The sequence below is a fragment of the Orycteropus afer genome, unplaced genomic scaffold (genome assembly GCF_000298275.1).
Source record: "Orycteropus afer afer isolate SDZICR_OR568_19922 unplaced genomic scaffold, OryAfe1.0 scaffold00770, whole genome shotgun sequence".
NCBI classification, from domain to species: Eukaryota; Metazoa; Chordata; class Mammalia; order Tubulidentata; family Orycteropodidae; genus Orycteropus; species Orycteropus afer.
The window spans coordinates 196,881-216,985 of NW_006922357.1; the positions used below are offsets into that span (position 1 = coordinate 196,881).

At 38.7% G+C, this 20,105-nt stretch overlaps 1 protein-coding gene across 1 annotated transcript in view; it reads right to left on the minus strand.

The window, feature by feature from the left end:
* Positions 1-1,217: 1,217 nt before the first annotated feature.
* The window catches only part of SYTL5 (synaptotagmin like 5), a 224,829-nt gene continuing 205,941 nt past the window's right edge, over positions 1,218-20,105 (minus strand). Inside the window, exons 14-17 of the mRNA XM_007957658.1 lie at positions 6,776-6,884; positions 5,261-5,396; positions 3,048-3,256; positions 1,218-1,360 (exon numbers count right to left, since the gene is read on the minus strand). Of these exons, the coding sequence (XP_007955849.1) occupies positions 1,218-1,360; positions 3,048-3,256; positions 5,261-5,396; positions 6,776-6,884 (597 nt within the window). The remainder of the gene's footprint in view (positions 1,361-3,047; positions 3,257-5,260; positions 5,397-6,775; positions 6,885-20,105) is intronic.

The following is a 20,105-nucleotide window of genomic DNA, read 5'->3' on the forward strand; positions in this document are numbered from 1 at the left end:
TGCACCTGTGCCACCAACATGGGAAGAACAAGTGCTAGCTATGCTTATCCTCCAAAGAGGATAAGACACAAACAATAGACCAAGACTCAGGCTTGTAGCAGGAAGCAGTTCTTCCCCAGTCAACCCATATAACCGTGAGAATAAAGAATTGTCATTTCAAGTCACTGATTTTTGGGTGGTTTGTTACTCAGCATCGCTGTGGCAAACACTAACCAATACAGAAGACAATGAGAAAAACAGAGGGGAGTAGAAAATGAAGAGGAGAGAGCAAATGGAGTCCATGACTCTTTCTTATAACAGGGCAGAAGAGAGACAAGTGAAACAGCAGGTAGAGGATTATCCCCCTTTTCACTAAACTGGTCTCATTAAAAATAAAAAAAGTGAAAATGTATATAGATTGATCATTATTTCTTATTCCTTTTGGTTAATGCCTTAGGACAGTTTATAAAATGAATGTTTACAAGAGAACTGTGACTTGTTCTTGCTTAATGTATCTAGTACCTGACACATACACTCTTGTAACTAGAGTGACCAGACATCCCAATTTGGCCACATCTACATCTTTTGTCCTAGGGTAATTATTTATCTCAGTGGACTGATTTAGATGATAACTTGTGTAGTCACCATAGAAAATCCTGTCAGTCCATTTTGAAACATTTCTCAGTTAATACACAAGGTTGCTACAATACAGGCATCATACATCTTCCTCATCCTTTGCCACCATTTCCAACATGCCTTTTTTGGACCATAGGAATTCTTAGGGTGATGAAGGGTAGCCAGTTTCCCTTCTTACTGTGCAAGTGATACATATTCTCAGTAGTCTCCTTCTTCCCCAAACCATTTTGGGAAATCTAAAATAACTCAATTTGAAAAGGGATGTGGACCCCCAATCTCAACTGTAGTTTCAAATACGTTTGTGCCATTTATCTTATGATATAAAACCTATGAATCATTGCACAATTGGCTTATCAGGAGAGTGTGGTATACTTTTTTACCATCCACTCAAGAAGACCCTGGCCCATGGGCATATTGAGGTACATGCTTTTCAGGAACTTGGCAAGGTCCTAAATGCTGAGAATACTTGACATTTCTCTGCTTATGTCTTAATGCTGTCATGTGAGAAATGGCAGGGAATCACAATATCAGTTCCCAATCCTGCTATTGGTAGGAAACAGCAGTCAAATTATCCTTGGAGTCATTCTGGAGAACTGGTCGCCTCAGAGCCTACGCTTCCCCATGCTGGAACGGAGCATGAGTACACCCTCTACAGGAATTCCAGGGTTGTTGGCCATCTTGTGCCAAAGGCGTTGTTCTTCCCCCTGAGAGTCCATCCAATCCACATTTTTCCCATGGCTGACACCTGAAAAAGGGAAAGGGAACATTACACTTCAAAGATGAAATTTTGTGATGCTCTGAAAGGCATCTCTCAACTTCTGAAGAGGATGTGGGGCCTTCTGACCAGAGCCCTTCCCTGACTTGTTCTTGCTCAATGTATCTAGGGAGTGGTGCTAAAATGGAATAAATCATTTACAGTTTGAACAACTCTATCCTGCCTATATCTTGAGAGATAAATCAAGATAGCCCTGGAGGCTCATTTACTTCCCTCTTTGGTAGTTTTGACTGCTAACCTGAAGGCTGGCAGTTCAAACCCACCAGCCACTCCTTGGAAGATTGGGCAATCTACTTCCATAGAGATATCACCTTGGAAACCCAAGGAGGGGTCGCTATGAGTCAAATTGACTCAACGGCAGTGAGTTTTTTGGTAGTTTAGCAGAAAAAGAGCTGGCTTATCTGGACTGAATGAACCTGACAGACAAACAGGCTGAATTGGATTCTAAGACTCTCACTTTCTAATAAGGTCACTTCTCTGATCTGTGGACTTTTCATCATTTTGGTGACACTGATATTTTTAGATCTTCTTATTCTATCAAAGGAGCTCTGGTGGCATAGTGCCTAAGGCATTTGACTGCTAACCAGAAGGCTGGTGGTTCAAACCCACCAGCCACTCCTTGGAAGGAAGATTGGGCAATCTACTTCCATAGTGATACTGCCTCAGAAAATCAAGGAGGGGTTGCTGTGAGTCAGATCCAACTCAACAGCAGTGAGTTTGGTTTTTTGGCTTTTATTCTGTCAAAGAGCTCTGGTGTCACAGTGGTTAACGCATTCAGCTGCTAACCAAAGGGTTGGTGGTTCGAACTCACCAGCTGCTCTGTAGGAGAAAGATGAGGCAGTCTGCTTCTATAAACATTTACTGCCTTGGAAACCCTACGGGGCAATTCTACTCTGTCTTATAGGGTGGCTATGAGTTGGAATTGACCCAAAGGCAGTGGGTTTGGTTTGGCTTTTGTTATGCTATCTTTGTAGGGAGTGGGTTCCTTCTTTAAAGAAACATTGACCTTGGTGCATGCAGAGCATCTGTGTCTGACTTGTATTATGAATAATAGAAGTTTGGGGAGCTATGTGTGCTCTACTACTTCTCCTATTCTAATTTTTTTTTTCTCCCAACTCACTTTGTCATATTCATGTCTTGTGGCACCAGTGGTGTATTTCCATGACCTGTTTGAGCTATACTAGATGTTATTATTTTTAGAGAACAATTTATTCCCTTTAAATGTAAACACTATGAATATAGGCTGTAAGTTCTGGGTAGACTGACAAGAGGATGAAGTAAAATTGGTCTTGGAATTCCCTCCTGCAACCATCAGAAGTTTGTGCTGTTTTAGTGATCCTCTTCCTAGCAAAGCCTGAACTAAGCTCCAAGAAAGTATTTTAAATTCACTTAGACTAAAGTGTAAATGACATTCTGCCAAATCTGACTATATCACCTTCCATGTTCTAACTGAAACACACAAGGTTAAGAGTAATAAAATTTGTATTTTAACAATAAAGAGAACTTTAACTAAAAGAATGGAGAATTTGTGTTAATTTCAGGAGTCAGCTACAACTGAAACTACATATATGTCTAAGTACATATTACACCTCGAGGAGCCATGCCCCTGTCCTGTGCCCAGTCACAGAACATCTCAGGGTCCCACCAAGTCTCTCACCACTTCCAGAATTCAAACGAACTCCTCCTAGAAAGATGTTGCTGGAAAAGGCTTCCTTGTCCCAGACAGTAAGTTCCAGGCAAACATTTTTTATATCTTGGGGCTGCAGGCCACTGAATGTGAATGTATGATTCCACTGAGGGTTAACACTCTTTTTTATAACCAGAGTTTTATGCTTGGTGGCTTTGCTATCGTCAGGGAGCAGGTAGCTGCAAAAGAAAAAAAACAAAACAAAAAATATATCAGTGAAACAATAGGCAGAAAATGGCAGCCTTTAGTAGTCATTTGAATTTCCCATAATTCCTCATATGTGTGCCCAAGAGCATCATGTGTACTTGATTTTTACCTCTAGGTTCTTATATGTTGAAATCTAAATTTACTTAGTAGCATGGTTTATTATTTCTTTTAAGTGAGGCAGTAGTAAAATGCCCTCATACTCCCTTCTAATCTAATCCTTTGCCCTATTTTGAAATGAAAATACCTCTTGTGGTAGACACTATTGAATGCCCTACCTCATATAAACTTGATTCACCTCTAAGTTGATTTGCAGTCAGGATGAGCAGTTCCTGGCATGCTGACAGCTTCCCACCCCCTAGTTTGTGTTTTTTGGTTTCTCCCATTAAGGACTTTCTACTCTACTATGGGAGCTGGCTCAGCTCATGTGCAATGCAGCCTGTGATTACTGGAGATTTAAGGCCCCAATGGTTAAGCACTCAGCTACTAACTGAAAGGTCAGTGATTCGAACTCACCAGTGGCTCCATGAGAGAAAAGACCTGGTGATTTGCTTCTGTAAATATTACAGACTAAGAAACCCTATAGGGCAGTTCTACTCTGTCCTATAGGGTCACTATGAGTCAAAATCAACTTGACAGCACACAACAGCAACAATACCAACAATGAGTTTTAGAAATCAGTGGATGAATCCCCAGCTTCCCTGTTCCTTGGTGGACAATTCTAAGTTGCATTCCACGAAGTTCTTCCCTGGTTCCCAAGTAGGATAGAGCTCCAGTTGCTCACAGTTGTAACCTGCTCATTAACATACCTTTATCAACTTTCTTCCTTTTTCTATCTCATTTTCTCCATCCTTATTAGTGCCTCCTGGGATCTCATCTCAAATAAAACACCTGTGCTCAGGCCTTTTCTACTATGGTCAAGACAAAATATCAGGCCCCAGCTATGTGATGAATACAACTTTGTGTGTTTGTTCGAATGAATGAAAGATATCCTTCCAGTCCCAGTTCCTCTAAAATCCAAATAGAAATCCAGAGGTATTTACTCTTTGGACTCCTAGAATGGGCAAGAATGGCCATTTAAAAGGCTATATTCCCTCAAAAACCTATCCTGTGCTCCACAAACTTGAAGTCTTGGAGCTTCCCCAAAAGTACTCTGTGTCTGTCTCCAGGGAGGATGCTCTGACCTCTCCACTTTTTCCAATTTTCTTCTAAGACAAAAAAATATCAAGGATACAATGTACCAAATAATAACAAAGCAAAATAAAAATGCATTACATTTTAAAAATTATGCTTTCTCTCCCTTCAAGAAATGCAATACAATTTCACAGGAGAACTTGATGGTCTTGAGGAAGAGAATGATGGCCTGGAGACAGTGAAAACAAGCATAAGGAGTTCACTCTACACTTGTATTATTTTAGATAAAAGAGCCAACATTTAAGAGTAGCTCTTTCCCAGTACGTGTAGAATAAGCAGAGCACAGAAGTGTCACAACCTCCACTGTCTCACGGATCACAACTCCTTTCATCTCCCATTAAGTATCATTTTCTTCTGGAGCCATTTACTTCCAGGTTCTTCCTGGAACCCCTGAAACTTTCACCCTGAGGCAATTTTTAAACAGACTAAATATCCCCTACAGTCTCCATAATACCAAACAATAGTTTATCATAATTAGTAAAAAAGAATCTGCCTTGAGCACTAGTTCTTTTAAGAACTATGTGGGATCAAATTGACAATGGCAACTTGAAAGATTAGATTGGAACTTAGGGGGCAGTGAGTTAATGCTAATGGGGAAGGAACAACTCAGAAAAGGTGGGTGAGAATAGTTGCATAACTTGAAGTATGTAATCAATGTCACTAAATAGTATGTGTAGAAACTGTTGAAGTGGTTCATGTTTTGCTGTGTATATTCTCAACAACAACAACAACAAATGAATTGTATATAAAGAAGTATCCTTTAAAATGAGCTAAATCAAAACTACCCTTTCACAAAGCTGTCAGAGGTGCCTCCTAACTTCACCGCTGTCAAGTTCTTTGCCTCTCTGATGAACACTTCTAGTACTCCTCCAGACATCTCAGATGGCTCCTTCTTCTTTCCCTTTTTAAAGATCTTCTTCCCTGCATCAGCCACCAAATGGGGAGAAAAACAAAGAAAGAGACAGAGACAGAGAGAGATAGGTCATGGGTTCCATTTCAAAAATTATAAGGAAAACCTGTAAATAATTGTTTCATTTACTGACTTATTCAGGCCTTTACATTACTATATATTTATTCATGTATTTGTTTAAATGTTTTTACTCCATTAGATTACTTCTGGATAGGTCTTTCATTTGTTTTAAGAAAAGGAAAAAAAAAAGAGAATTTAAAACTTTAAATGTTCCCCTCCAAGCTATATCTTTTCACAGAGTATAGCATATTAGAAATCAAAAAGACCCTGAGAGCTGCCTGGGTCACATCTCTGCTCTTAGGAAGAACAGCTACAATGAAAGCTCCAAGACACCAAAAGAGAAAATTCCAAGACTTCTTTGATATTTTAGTCTTGTATAATGTCAACCCTAGGACCATCTCTAGAGGCTACAATCCAGGCACAATTATATTTTTGGGAGTGAGAGAAAACTTTCCCACCTTATCTGTTTATTCTGGTGAAATATGCTCAACATGAATAATAACCACCATCACCGGCAACTTTATTTAGTACTGTTTTAAACACTTTAAATGTATAAACATTTCATTCTCACAATATTCCTAAGAGGTGGAAAATGAAGCTGGAAGATAGTAAGTTACTTACTTGTCCATCGTCACACAGGAGAGAGTATGAGAGTCAGTGGAAAGAGAAGGGAAAGAGAGATTTACAAGTTGACTCCTGGATTCTTCCTTTGTATTCTGTGTTCTAGGTTAACTCTTTCTTAAGAGTCCATGAGTAGTTATGGGAGAATAGAAGGGCTGTGTATGCACAGGAAGACAGCTCCGCAGGCAGGAGTGCATGGGAGGGAAGGATACAGTGAAGAGGTAACTATAGGGAGGAAGAGGAAGGGGAGCTGTTGCATTGTAGGAAATGGTAGTCAATGTTATGAGACAAAGTGTATGTGAGCTATTGTATGGAAAGTGAATTTGCTCTGTAAACTTTCACCCAAATCACAATTAAAAAAAAAAAAAAGAGTGCATGAGTAGTTATGAATGTCAGAAATTGATACAGCCATACACCATACTCCCCCACACCTACTCCACATTGGGGAAGATCCTATGTCTTTAGGACTGCCAGGAAACAAATCTCACCATCATGGCTGGTTTCTAAATGAGAACTTTGTACTTTCCTTACAAAAATCTTGCATGCTTCCCCATATACAATATATACATCTCAACCCTCCCCCAAATATAGTTATACTCAGCCTTTTGCATTTAATTTGTGTAATGTGAAAGTAATATAGTTCGTCTGGTCACTAATTTCCTTTCCCATACAGGACGCTCCTGATCAAAGTCATTGACTTTTACTCTACCTTGAACTTGTCCTAGTGGAAGAATCAAGTTCTCCTCTGGGAGTATGTAACGTAAAACAACTGTCAGCTCTCCTTTGTATTGAAGGCCAACGTCAGGAGCAAACTCCACCTGGCCAAAGGGAGATGGGCAAAGAGAAGGAGGAAGAATGCTCAGTTTATTATTTTGCAGCTCATGTTTCAATGTATAGCATTTAATTAGTGGCTTAAATGTGACAGTTCATTCCCACTCAACCATGTTAGTTCCTATTGGTATTAGTTCAACAGATGCCTTATATATGAGAAAAAGGAAGGCTGAAAAACTTTATGAAATAATTAGCATATAGCTTTTAACATTAAAGTAAAAGGAGTTTTAGAGGAGGTATACAAAACACATTTAGACAGTCAATGAATTCTGAGTATATATATATATATATATATAGTTCTAGGCATGATGCAGAAATAAAGATGTTACTGAAAACAGCTCCCAAAGCTATTTCTTCCCCTGTGTCTTTGATGTCTCAAGGCCTTCCTAAGTGAGAAAGAAGGGAAAAGCTTGATTCACACTGGGCTACCAGACACTAATTATTAAAAACAATATTGGCAATCCACATCATCATAATTCAATCTGGAAATACTGGTTCATTAAAACATTGTTGATAGGAAAGGGAAATGGTGCAGCCATTCATTAACAGTCTTTTATAAAAGTAAACATGCAATTACCATACAACCCAGCCATTCCACTTTGGAGAATTTATCCCAGAGAAATGAAAATTTATGTCTACAAAAATCTGTACGTTAATATTTATAGCAGCTTTATTCACAATATCAAAAAACTGGAAAGAACCCAGATGCTTCTCATTGACTGAATGGTTAAACAAACTGCGGCACGACCAAACCATGAACTACTTACTCAACAATAAAAGGAGTGGGGTGTTGTTGATGCATACAACAACTTGGACGAATCCTATGGGAATTCTGACAAGTTAAAAAAGCTAATCTCAAAAGGTTACATACTGTTTGATTCCACTTATGTAATGTTCTTGAAATGACAAAATTGTAGAGATAAAAGATTAGTGGTTGCTAAGAATTAGGGATGAGGGAAGGGGGAGAGAACAGCAGGGGAGTGGATGTGGTCATAAAAGGGTAACATGAAGGATCTTTGTAGTAATGGAACTGGTCTGTATCTTGACTGCGGTGGTGGATACACAAACCTACACAGGTGATACAGTTGCACAGAATTTAAATGAAGACATACACCCAAATGAGTACAAGTAAAACTGGAACAGAGAGATTGATCCAGATTGGGTTAAAGAGTAGTCTTTGCCTGGTTCTGAACACTGAGAAAGATAACTACACATGAAAATGGGGTGGGAAGAAGGCCAGCCTGGGTTGGAAAAGTAATATGAGCAAAATAAGGCAGTGACTATGTAAAGTGTATTTAGGGACTGTTAGGATGTCAGGTGTGATTAGGGGTGTGTGTGCAAGGAAGTAGTAGCAAGGAGGCTGGAAACCAGGTGTCTACTCTAGGTCCCTTAGAATATCCTAAGACAAGATTTTATGTCAGAGTAATTTATTAGGAAAGGGAGGACTGGAGACTGAAGGAGGATCAATAAGGGTATGATATCAAGCAAAGTTTCAAAGAAAACATTTTTTTGCTCAATCCTTCAGTGGAACTCTGTATATAAAACAGATCGCACCTCAGAACTGTTCCAATCAGAGGCAAGGAAGTGGGAGTGTTTATATCTCTTCACCCATTAGTCATTGATCAAGGGCTCCATACCAATATCTGGAGGACTTAAGTACCAAGCTCTCTTGGCTTTCCATGCCACAGACAAAGCTGGCTTCAGCAACCTGAAGGCTCCTCTTCTACAAAGACTATTTATTAGGCATTGGATGCTGGGAGTAAAAGCCATGGGAAGCCAGGTGTACATGAAAATGGGAATATAAGCAGAACAGTGACCTCTTGGCCTGTTACAAAAGGCTGAGCCATCTCAGGAAAGTTCTCAGTGGCAGGGTGACAGGATTTATTCAAACTATATTTAAAAAGTAGGAAGTCACTGAGAGTATCTGACCAGACGTTTCACATAATCAGAAGATGATGTTGTTAGCTGCCATCAAGTTGACCTTTGTCTCAGGGAAACCCCATGCACAAGAGAACAAAACACTCCCTGGTCCTGGACTATCCCATAGTCAGCTATGGATGTGACCATTGTGATCCATAGGGTTTTCATTGACTGCTTGCTTTTTCCTAGTCTGTCTTAGGAAACCTGTTCAGCAACACATAAGCTTCCAGAGACATTTTGGGGGCTGCACATGAGGTGCATTGGCCAGGAATGGAACTTGGATCCCTGAAATGGAAGGCAAAAATTCTGCTATTGAGCCAGCACTGCCTTCCAAATCTGATGATGTTGTTATTATAAGGTGCCATCCCAGTCCTGTGCCATTCTCACAATTGTTGCTTTGTTTCAGCACGTTGTTGCAAGCACTGTGTCGATCCATCTCAACAAGGATCTTCCTCTTTTTTGCCAACCCTCTACTAAGCAGGATGTTCTTCTCCAGGTACATCATGGTAACATGTCCAATGTACGTAAGATGAAGTCTTGCTGTCCTTCCTTCTAAACAGCATTCTGGCTGTACTTCCTCCAAGATAGATTTGTTTGTTCTGACAGTCCATAGTATGTTCAATATTCTTACCCAGCACCACAATTCAAATCCATCAATTCTTCTTCAGTCTTCTTTATTCATTGTCCAGCTTTCACATGCATATGAGATGATTGGAAAGACAATGGCTTGGATCAGGCACACCTGAGTCCTTACAGAAGTCTTTTGCAGCAGATTTGTCCAAGGCAATGCCTCGTTTGATTTCTTGGCTGTTGCTTCCATGGGTGTTAATTGTGGATTCAAGTAAAATCCAATGATAGCTACTGTCTTAATGCTTTCTGAAAAGAGAGTGATCCATTTTCCATCAAAAGTGAGAGACAGAGTCGTGCAGTTACAGGTCTATGGTGGGGTAATTAATTTTGTACAAAAGTTCTGCCTAAACTGTCAAATAGAGAGAGAGCATTTTAGCTAGGTAACAATTCCACAGGAGCTTACATTTACTCTCTGCCTGAAGGCAGAATAAGAGGCTTCCTTGGAAAACCACTTAAGCTTGCTGTTGATTTTCAAAGGCTTTTGTTTTTATAATAGCACCTTCTGGGAACACATGAAAGGCAATTCATACTGACAAACCCTTCTTGTCGCACTACCTCACCTGCTTTTCATAAGGATGATGATTTATAGCTAATCTATAATCCCATATTGTGCAGTATAATGGAAATTATGCCATGAAACTGCTGTATGGTATATTTGGTATCTTGAGTTCTTTCTTTGTGTTCAGCAGCCTCCTCCCTGGCTAAGTGCTGTGAGGTCCAGCAAAACAAAGATGTGTATCGAGGGACTTTCCCTAGCACAGAATTAATGAGGCACTATGTCTTTTCAGCAATCCCACTGCAAAAAGATGTCAGAGTGTTTCTGAGTGCTTAAAGAGTGTTAGTTATACTCCTCCTTTAGCTCCCACTTCATCTCCTTTGCCGGATAATCTAGAAGAAACATCAAGTCTCTGGAGCTTCTTGTACTCTGGATATAGCTGATGAGGTGACTATTACACTGAAATGATTGAGACGGGAGATGGAACAAAACAATATTTTGCATTTGAAAAAAAAGGTTGCTGCCAAATTGATCCCAAATCATGGCAACTCCATGTGTGTCAGAGTAGAACTGCTCATATAAGTTTGGAATTGGAGGGGATCTTCCAGAGCACAGAAACTGCCCCTCACAAACACTGATACAATCAGAACTTTTCTACCTTTGGCAGACTCAGAGAGATCCAGAGATGCTTTCCTGTCATAATAGAAATTAAAGCACCCAATAAAAATGTGGAGGTGATTACTGTGGAAAGTTGTTGCCCCTTAAGCACAAAAGATGCTTGTGAGTGCTTAGATAGCAGCTCAGTGCAAGTCCTTCAACTATTTCCAGGAAACTGACTGGATGGATGCCACTTTAACCAGAGCCCCTATGTACTTTAATGTTAACTTCATGACAGACAAAATAATGGTACATTTGTCATGAAGTTAACATTAAAGTACATAGGGGTTCTTTGGAAATGGTACATTCTAAGATTCATGTTACTTGTGCTTCATCTGTGTCATGCATCATATGATATCTTGGGAATCTTCTAACTCTGATGCTAACTCTTATCCATTATACATAAAAGGCAGCAACTGATAGGTGTGATAGTTAAGGTTGTGTGTCAACATGGCTGAATCATGATTCTAATTGGTTTAAGCAGTTATGATGTAGTCATCCCCCATGATGAGATCTGATATAATGGAATGACCTCCATGATGAAATGTGTTATGAGCAGCCAATCAGTTGAAAGGGTGTTTCCTCAAGGGTGTGGCTTGTTTCCAATATATATATGGACATCCTGGGAAAATTCTCTGTCTTTATACTGGATCTTGATCCTGCATCTAGCTCATCATCTTTGGTTCCTAGACTTGAACCAGTGGCCTGCCATATTGCCTGCTGATCTTGGGATTATTGCCTTTGCAGCCTGTGAGACAATAATCTGACATTTTACCTGCTGATCTTGGATTCATCATCTTCCAAAGCAAGCAGCCCACTATACTGCCTGCCTATCGTAGGTTTTTCAGCCCCTACATCTGCATGAGTCAGGAGAAGTCTCCAGCTTGACATTTGACTTGGGACTTGTCAGTCTCTAAACTGCATGAGCCATTTCCTTAGGAAATCCCCCCCATAAAGATAAGCATCAATGGTTTTACTTCTCTAGAGAACCCAGCCTAAGACAACAGGAGATTGCTAAATCATATTAAGTACTGTCTTTTATGCTGAGGTTTATTTTCCAACTCCAAGAGACTTAATACTGCAATGATGAAATATTTATCATTTAATATCAACAGAATAGTATGTTATTGTGGACAGATTTATTATTAATTTGTACTTACCATTTCTGTCATATTGATGCTAGTCATGGGCTTGTGGTTATTGTAATTTTAAGGATTTTTATTGTATTTCATTGTCAATTTTACCCACAGCCCAGACATGCCTCCAGAAAGATTTTTCATGAGTTATTTACACCAAGTTGTGGGTCAACAGCAACAAAATAATACCAGCAAGAGTGAGTCTCAGTCTCCTCGTCTATAAAATGAGGATAATACAATACAAGAATATATTGACAAAATAAATGAAAAATGACAAAACCATACAAAAACAGCAAATAGAATACAGAAGGTTAATATTAAGATTTCATTACTAGATAACACATTTAAAGGGCAAAGGAGTAGAATTTAATCATTGGAAGGTAGAATTAGTGAGACTGAAGATAAATCTTGAAATAATACTGTGTTAGAGGAACAATCAGAAAAAAGAATGGAAAAAATAAGAAAGCCTAAGATTTACATGAGATGCCATCAAGAGGAATAACTTACACATAATTAGAATTTCAGAACAGGAAGAGACAATGACAAAAACAACAACAAAACCCAGAATATTTGTTGGAAGAGAACTTCCCTAATATAATGAAAGATGAGAAGATATGCATTCGAGAAATTCAACAAACCCCAAACAGGATTGAATCACCAAGATATATCACGATCAGTTTTCAAAACCAAAGACAATGAAAGAATCCTGAAAACAGCTAGGTAAAGATAAAAAAGTTACCTACATAGGGCAAGTAATAAGACTAAGCTCTGATTTTTTCAGCCGAAACCATGCAGGCTGGAAGGCAGAGGGGTGACATATGTAAAACCCCCAAGGGAAAAAAAAATGCCTACAAAGAATCATATATCTAGCAAAATTGATGCATCAAATATGATGGTAAGATTAGGACATTTACAGGTAATTTGTAAAAACCAGACCAACCTTACAAGTGATGCTAAAGGGAGACCTGCAGACAGAGAACCAACAACAGCAGATAACAGCCTAAAATTAATACATATGACAACATCACCCTGAAACAAACCCAGATGTAGAAATATTCAAAGTAAAATAAACGGACAAGACTGAAAACAGGAAACTAGAGACATCAATTTACAAATGAGGACAGCTACAAGCAAAGAGGGAATAAATAGTGTACTTACAGAACTACCAAATGGAGAAGAAATAAAGATGATTTCAAGATATAACAGACTGGTTTAAACTTGGGAGGAAAATAATAAAATACAAGGTAACATCAAAGAAAATTAATAAACCTTCTTATCAAAAGAAAAAAGAAGAAAGTCATAAATATTTAGCAAATACTAAAACAATAGCAGTGAAGGAAATTATAAGAAAATCTATAAAGAAAATAAGCTTAGCACAGAGAATTGCATGGAATGATGAAATTAGCAGCACCACAAAAAACACACACAACAAATGACAGCAATAAATTCATAGTTGTTGATAATTACACTGAATGTGAATGGATTAAATGTACCAATCAAGAGACAGAGAGTTGCAGAATAGATAAGAAAACATGACCCATCAATATGCTGTCTACAACACACACAACTTAGACACCAAGACAAAAATTGACTAAAAATCAGACCTTGGGGGGAAAAAAATCAATCAAATGGCAATCAACAAAGAGCAGGAGTGGCAATATTAATTTCTGATAAAATAAACTTTAAGACAAAAGCCACCATAAGAGACAAGGAAAGACATTGTATAATGATTAAAAGGTCAATCAAACTAGAGGACACAACCATGATAAATATATATGCACCCAATGAAAACTTCCCAAAATACATATATCAAACTTAAGCAGAATTGAAAAGAGAAATATACAACTCCACAATAATAGTAGGAGACTTTAATACACCATTTTCAATGAATGACAGAACAACTAGAAAGAAACTGAAAAACAGAAGAACTAAATAGCATAATTGCCCAACTTCACCTTATGGACATAATACAGAGTACTCCCTCCAACAGCAGCAAAATATACATTCTTTTCCAGAACACATAGAACATTTTCCAGAATAGAACATATGTTAAGCCATAACTCAAGACTCAATAAATTTAAAAAACATCAAAATATTACAAAGCATCTCTTCAGATTACAATGCTATAAAATTAGAAATCAGTAATAGGAAGATCAAGGCAAGAAAAACAAACACATGGAAAGTGAATAACACTCTACTTAAAAACTACTGGGCAATAGAAGACATGAAAAATGAAGTAAAAAAAAATTCCTTGAGTGAAACTAGAATGAAAACACAACATACCAAAATCTTCAGGACACAACAAAAGCAGTGCTCAGGTGGTAATGTATAGCAATAATTGTTCATATCAAGAGAAGGAAGAGCCAAAATCAACCCCTTAACCCAACATCTCCAACAATTAGAAAAAGAGCAACAAAATAAGTCTATAGTTCCCAGAAGAAAAGAAATAATAAGGATTCAAGCAGAAATAAATGAAACAGAAAACAGAATAGCAATAGAATCAACAAGACTAGAAGCTGGTTCTTTGAAAAGATTAATAAAATTGACAAACCACTGGGAAATTTTACAAAGGAAAAGAAGGAGAAGATGCAGATAAAATGAATAAGAAATGAAATGGGCAATGTGACAACAGAACCAACTGAAATAAAAAGGGTAACAGTATACTATGAAGAACTGTACTCCAACAAATTTGAAAACCTAGAAAAATAGACAGAGTTCCAGAAACACACTACCAACCTAAATAACACAAACTGACGTAGAAAATTTGAACAATCCTTTAGCAGAAGAAATTGAAGAAGTCATACGAAAACTACCATCAGCAAAAACAACAACAAAATCCTGGCCCAGATGGCTTCATTGGTGAATTCTACTAAACATTCAGACAAGAGCTGACACCAATTCATCTCAAACTATTCCAGAACATAAAAAATGATGGAAGATTTCCAAATTCATTTTATTAAGTGAGTATAACCCAGATACTTAAGCCAGGCAAAGATAGACACAAAAATCCTTAACAAAATCCTAGCCAATAGAATCCAAAAACAAAAACAAACAAAAAACCCTACATCATTACCAAGTAGGATTCATACCAGGTATGCAAGGATGGTTAAGCATGAGAAAAGCAATCAATGCAATCCACCACATAAATAAAACAAAGGAAAAGAACTATATAATCACATAATTGGTGCAGAAAAGGCATTTGACAAAATCCATCACCCATTCCTGATAAAAGTGCTGAATAAAATAGGAATAGAAGGGAAATTCCTCAGCATAATTAAGGGCATATACACAAAACCAATAGCCAATATTATTCTCAATGGGGAGAGACTAAAAAATTCCCCTTATGAATGGGTACCAGACAAGGATGCCCTTTAACATCACTCTTATTCAATAATATATTGGAAGTCCTAGCCAGAACAATAAGGCAGGAAAGGGAAATAAAAGGCATCCAAATGGCAAAGAAGAATTAAAACTAACTCTATTTGCAGGTGATATGATTCTATACATAGAAAATCCCAAAGACTCAGCAAGAAAATTACTGCAACTAATTGAAAGTTTCAGCTAAATGGCAGGGTACAAGATCAATATACAAGAATCACTTGGATTCCTTTACACTAATGAAGAGAATGTTAAAAAGGAAATCAGTACCATTACAATGACCATCCAAAAGAGGAAATACTTAGATACTTAGGAATAAATCTACCTAGAGACACAAAAAACTGATACAAAGAATACTACAAAACACGACTACAAGAAAGAGAAAGAGACTTACATAAATGGAAGACTATACCATGCTCATGGATAGGAATACTTAGCATTGTGAAAATGTCAATACTGCCCAAAGCAATCTACAGATATAATGCAATCCTGATCCAGATTCCATCATCAATCTTTAAAGAGATGGAAAAACTAATCACTAATTTTCTAGGGAAATGAAAGAGAATCCAGATAAGAAGAACATAGTAGGAGGCCTCACACTCCCTGATATCCAAACCTACCACACAGCCACAGTAGTTACAACAGCCTGGTACTAGTGAATTGAGAGTCCAGAAGTAAATCTATCCAATTATGGACAACTGGTCTTCGACAAAGGGCTGAGACTCATTAAATGGGGAAGAGATAGTCTATCAGACAGTGCTGGCAAAACTGAATATTCATTTGCAGAAAAATGAAACAGGATCCATATCTCACACCATTTAGAAAAACAAACTCAAGTTGGTGCTGAATGTAAATCCTAAAACTATAAAGATCATTGAAAGCATTAGGGACAAACTTAGGGGCCCTAATATATGGCATAAATACACTATCAAACATAACTAAAACCACACAAATACAAGAGGAGGAAATAGATGACTGAGACCTCCTAAAAATTGGACACTTAATGTGGATCAAAAGATTTCATTAGAATGGGGACCAGGTTTGCTGGTCTGAACCACTGAGACTATGGCCCCTAACTGCCCTTCAGGTCTGGAATTGAACCCACAAATGTGGTTTCCAGCCAAACAAAATACAGGCATATGAGTTGAACATTTACCTCAAGTAGATACACTCCTTGGAGAGAACAATCAGGGAGAAAGAAGGGCTGCTTATGCACAGGGAGACAGCTCAGGGGGCAGCAGTGTATGGAGGCATGGACACTGGGAAGAGGTAACTATGAGGAGGAAGTGAGAGGGGAGCTGTTGCATTGTGGTAAACTGTGGTCAATGACATGAGACAAAGTATATGTGAACTGCTGTATGGAAAGTGAATTTGCTCTGTAAATCTTCACCCAAATCACAATTTTTTAAAAAAAAGAGATTTCACCAGAAGAGTAAAATGAGAACTGACACACTGGAAAAAATTGGCAATGATATATTGGACAAGGCTGTAATCTGTAAAATTTATAGATAACTTCAAACCCAAAAGACAAATAATCCAAATTAAAAATGGTCAGAGGACATGAATAGACCCTTCACCAAAGAAGATATTCAGGCAGCCAATAAATACCTGAAGAAATGCTTGTGATCATTAGCCATTAGAGAAATGCAAGTCAAAACAACAATTAGATATCATCTCACCCCAGCACTAATAGCAAAGTTCAAAAAAACAACAAAAAAATAATGCTGGTGAGGGTTTGGAGAGACTAGAACCTTCATGCATGTTTGTGGGACTGTAAAATGGTACAAGTACTGTGAAAAATGGTGTGGCATTACCTTTAGAAGCTGGAAATAGAAATATCATATGATCCAGCAATCCCACTACTAGGTAAATATCCTCATGTTAACTGCAGCACTATTCACAATAGCAAAAAGATGGAAACAATCTAAATGCCCATCAACGGACTGATGGATAAACAAACTATGGTACATACACACAATGGAATACTATGCAACGTTAAAGAACAATGCTGAATCTGTGAAACAACTCATAATATGTATGAACCTAGAAGATATTATGCTGAATGAAATTAGTCAATCACAAAAGGACAAATATTGTATGAGACTACTGTCTTAGTTTTCTAGTGCTGCTATAACGGAAAAACCACAAGTGGATGGCTTCAACAAACAGAAATTTATTTTCTTACAGTTTAGGAAGCTAGAAGTACCAGCTCTTGGGGAAGACTAGGTTAGAAATCCATGTTCACAGTGCCAGCTCTAGGGCTTGGGTGGAGGTCCCTCGACCTTGGGCTTCAGCTCTACTTCTTGTACCAGGCCCACTGGAGCAAATTGGAGGCTTCTCCTGACTCATGCAGCTGCTGGCTGCTGAAGCTGATGAACCAAGGTCAGCAGGTAAATGGCAGATTTTTGGCTCATAGGCTGTGAAGGCAACAGTCCTAAATTTGGCAGGCCACTGGTTCAAGTCCAGGAACTGGAGGTGATGAAGTGCCAAATGCAGGATCCAAAATGAGCAAAAAGCTAGAGACATTTCCCAAAGCTCTTCCACATATACTGGAAGCAGGCTGCTCCTGGAAGGCAACTCCCCTTCAACTGATTAGCTGCTCACAACAGATTCCACCATGGAGATGATTACACCACATCCAATCTCATCATGGGGAATAACTACATCCAGCTGTCAAGCCACTCAAAATCACAGCCCAGCCAAGTTAACACACAACCTTGACTACTCTAACAAGTCAAGAAAAGGAAAAGAAATATTCTTTGATGGTTACCAGAGGTGAGAGGGGAAGTTAGGGTAAATCACTAACTACATAATGCAATGCACTGCCATGGAGTCAGATACGACTCCTAGTGACCCCTCTTGGGTTCCCGAGGTGGTATCGTTAAGGAAATAGATTGCCCAACCTTCCTTCTGAGGAGTGGCTGGTGGGTCTGAACCACCAGCCTTTTGGTTAGCAGTCAAATGCCTTAAGCACTATGCCACTAGAGCTCCTAAAATCACTAACTAGAGAGTAAAACAAAAAATCTACTGTCAAGTAGATTCCGACTCATAGCGACCCCTATTGGGTTTCTGAGGTGGTAAATCTTTACAGAAGTAGATTGCCTGGTTTTGCTTGGGTGAAGGGGAAACAATATATAATAAGGAAGAAGTCAGCACAAAATGATCAAGGAAAGGAAGGTGCTGGAAGGAGTACAAGAATTAAAGGCAATAGAGATAAATACCAGTTAATGTACAATCCAATACAATCCTGCGATAACAGTAATAACAATAATCAATGATCTAAGAGTGAATATGTAGACATGAAAGCTGAACGGGTGTGGAAAGGAGAACTGGACCATTCCCATGGATATATATAAGTTTAACAGAGGATATTTCTACATATCTACATCCATGAATACAGTAGAGCATAGAGAGGGCAAAGTTATGAAAGGTTCTAAGCTGTAACAAAACCCCTGAGGGAGTGAGTCTCTAGGCTGGTGACTGAAGACTATATAGGCTTATAGGTCATAAAGGTCAATTGGCATAACTTAGTTCACAATGACAGTGTTCGACATCCTCCTTTAGTGAGTAGCAACTGGGACTTAAAAGCTTGTGAGCAGCCATCTAAGGTGCAACTATTGGTTTCTCCTCATCTGGAGCAAATAAGAGTATAGAAAGTAAAATACACGTGGAAACAATTAGTCCAAAGAAATGAATCTTAGCCTCAATGAATCTGAGGCCAGAAGAACTAGGTGGTGCCTGGTTATCACTTCCAACGGCTCTGAAAGGGATCCGTGGTGGTTAATTTTGTGTGTCAACTTGGCTAGGGCTGGTTGAGTGGCTGGGCAGCTGGATGTAGTATTTCCCATGATGAGACTGGTAATCAACTCCATAGTAGAATCTACTGTGAGCAGCTGAGTAGCTGCCTTTGGGTATGTGGTCTGCTTCCCATATATAAGAAACAGGTTTGGGAATAGTCTCTAGCTTATGGCACACTTGGACCCTGCATGTACCCATGTTGCTGTTCAGCAGCCTGCCATGTTCTGCCGACCTTGGGACTTAACAATAGACTTGAATTAATGGCCTGCCGTGGGGTTTGGTAACATTGGGACTGTGTCATTTATTTGTTGACCTTGGGCTTGTTAGCTCAGCAGCAGTAGCTGCCTGAGTGAAGAGATGCCTCTAGCTTCAGTGGGCCGGGAACAAGAGGCAGAGCTGAAGCCCAAGGCTGGGGGGCTTTCACCCAACCCCTAGAGCCTGACACCTTGAACTTGGACTTAAGGCCTCCAAACTGTGAGAGAATAAACTCCTATTTATTAAGGCCATCCATTTTTGGTATATTCTTGTCAGAGAGGCATTAGGTAACCAGAACAGGATCATATAAGAAGGTCCTCGATAGACTGGGAGAAAAAATGTGGAACAAAACTCAAAATCATAAAAAAGACCAAATTTACTGGTCAGATGGAGACTGGAGGAACCCCTCAGCGTATGTGTGTCTGTTGTTCACCCTTTGGACCTGGAAGTGAACCCACTCCTATAGCTGAATTTTCACTCAAAGAATAGAGAGGTCTAGAAAGTGATCAATAACTCTATGATGGTAGATACTCAGAACAATCAAACTTTTGAAATCAAAAGGGCAGCATTTGCCCAAGGACAAAGTTTAGAAGGCAGGAAAGGGTAGAAGAGAAGGAGGAATGGAAATGAGAAACACAAGGATGTGGGAGGACTGATGTTACATAAAAAGGGATTGCAATCAATGATATGAATCAAAATATGTGTGAATGTTGAATGGGAAACTGATTTGCTCTGTAAACTTTCATCCAAATCAAAAGAAAAAAAGTTTTTGTTTTTGTTTTTTTTTTAAATGAAGATAATAGTACCCTAGAACAGAACAAGGGGACACTGCATGGTTTCAAATCAAGAAGGAAGTGTGTCAGGGTTGTATCCTTTCACCATACTTATTCAATCTATATGCTGAACAAATAATCTGAGAACCTGGACTATATGAAGAA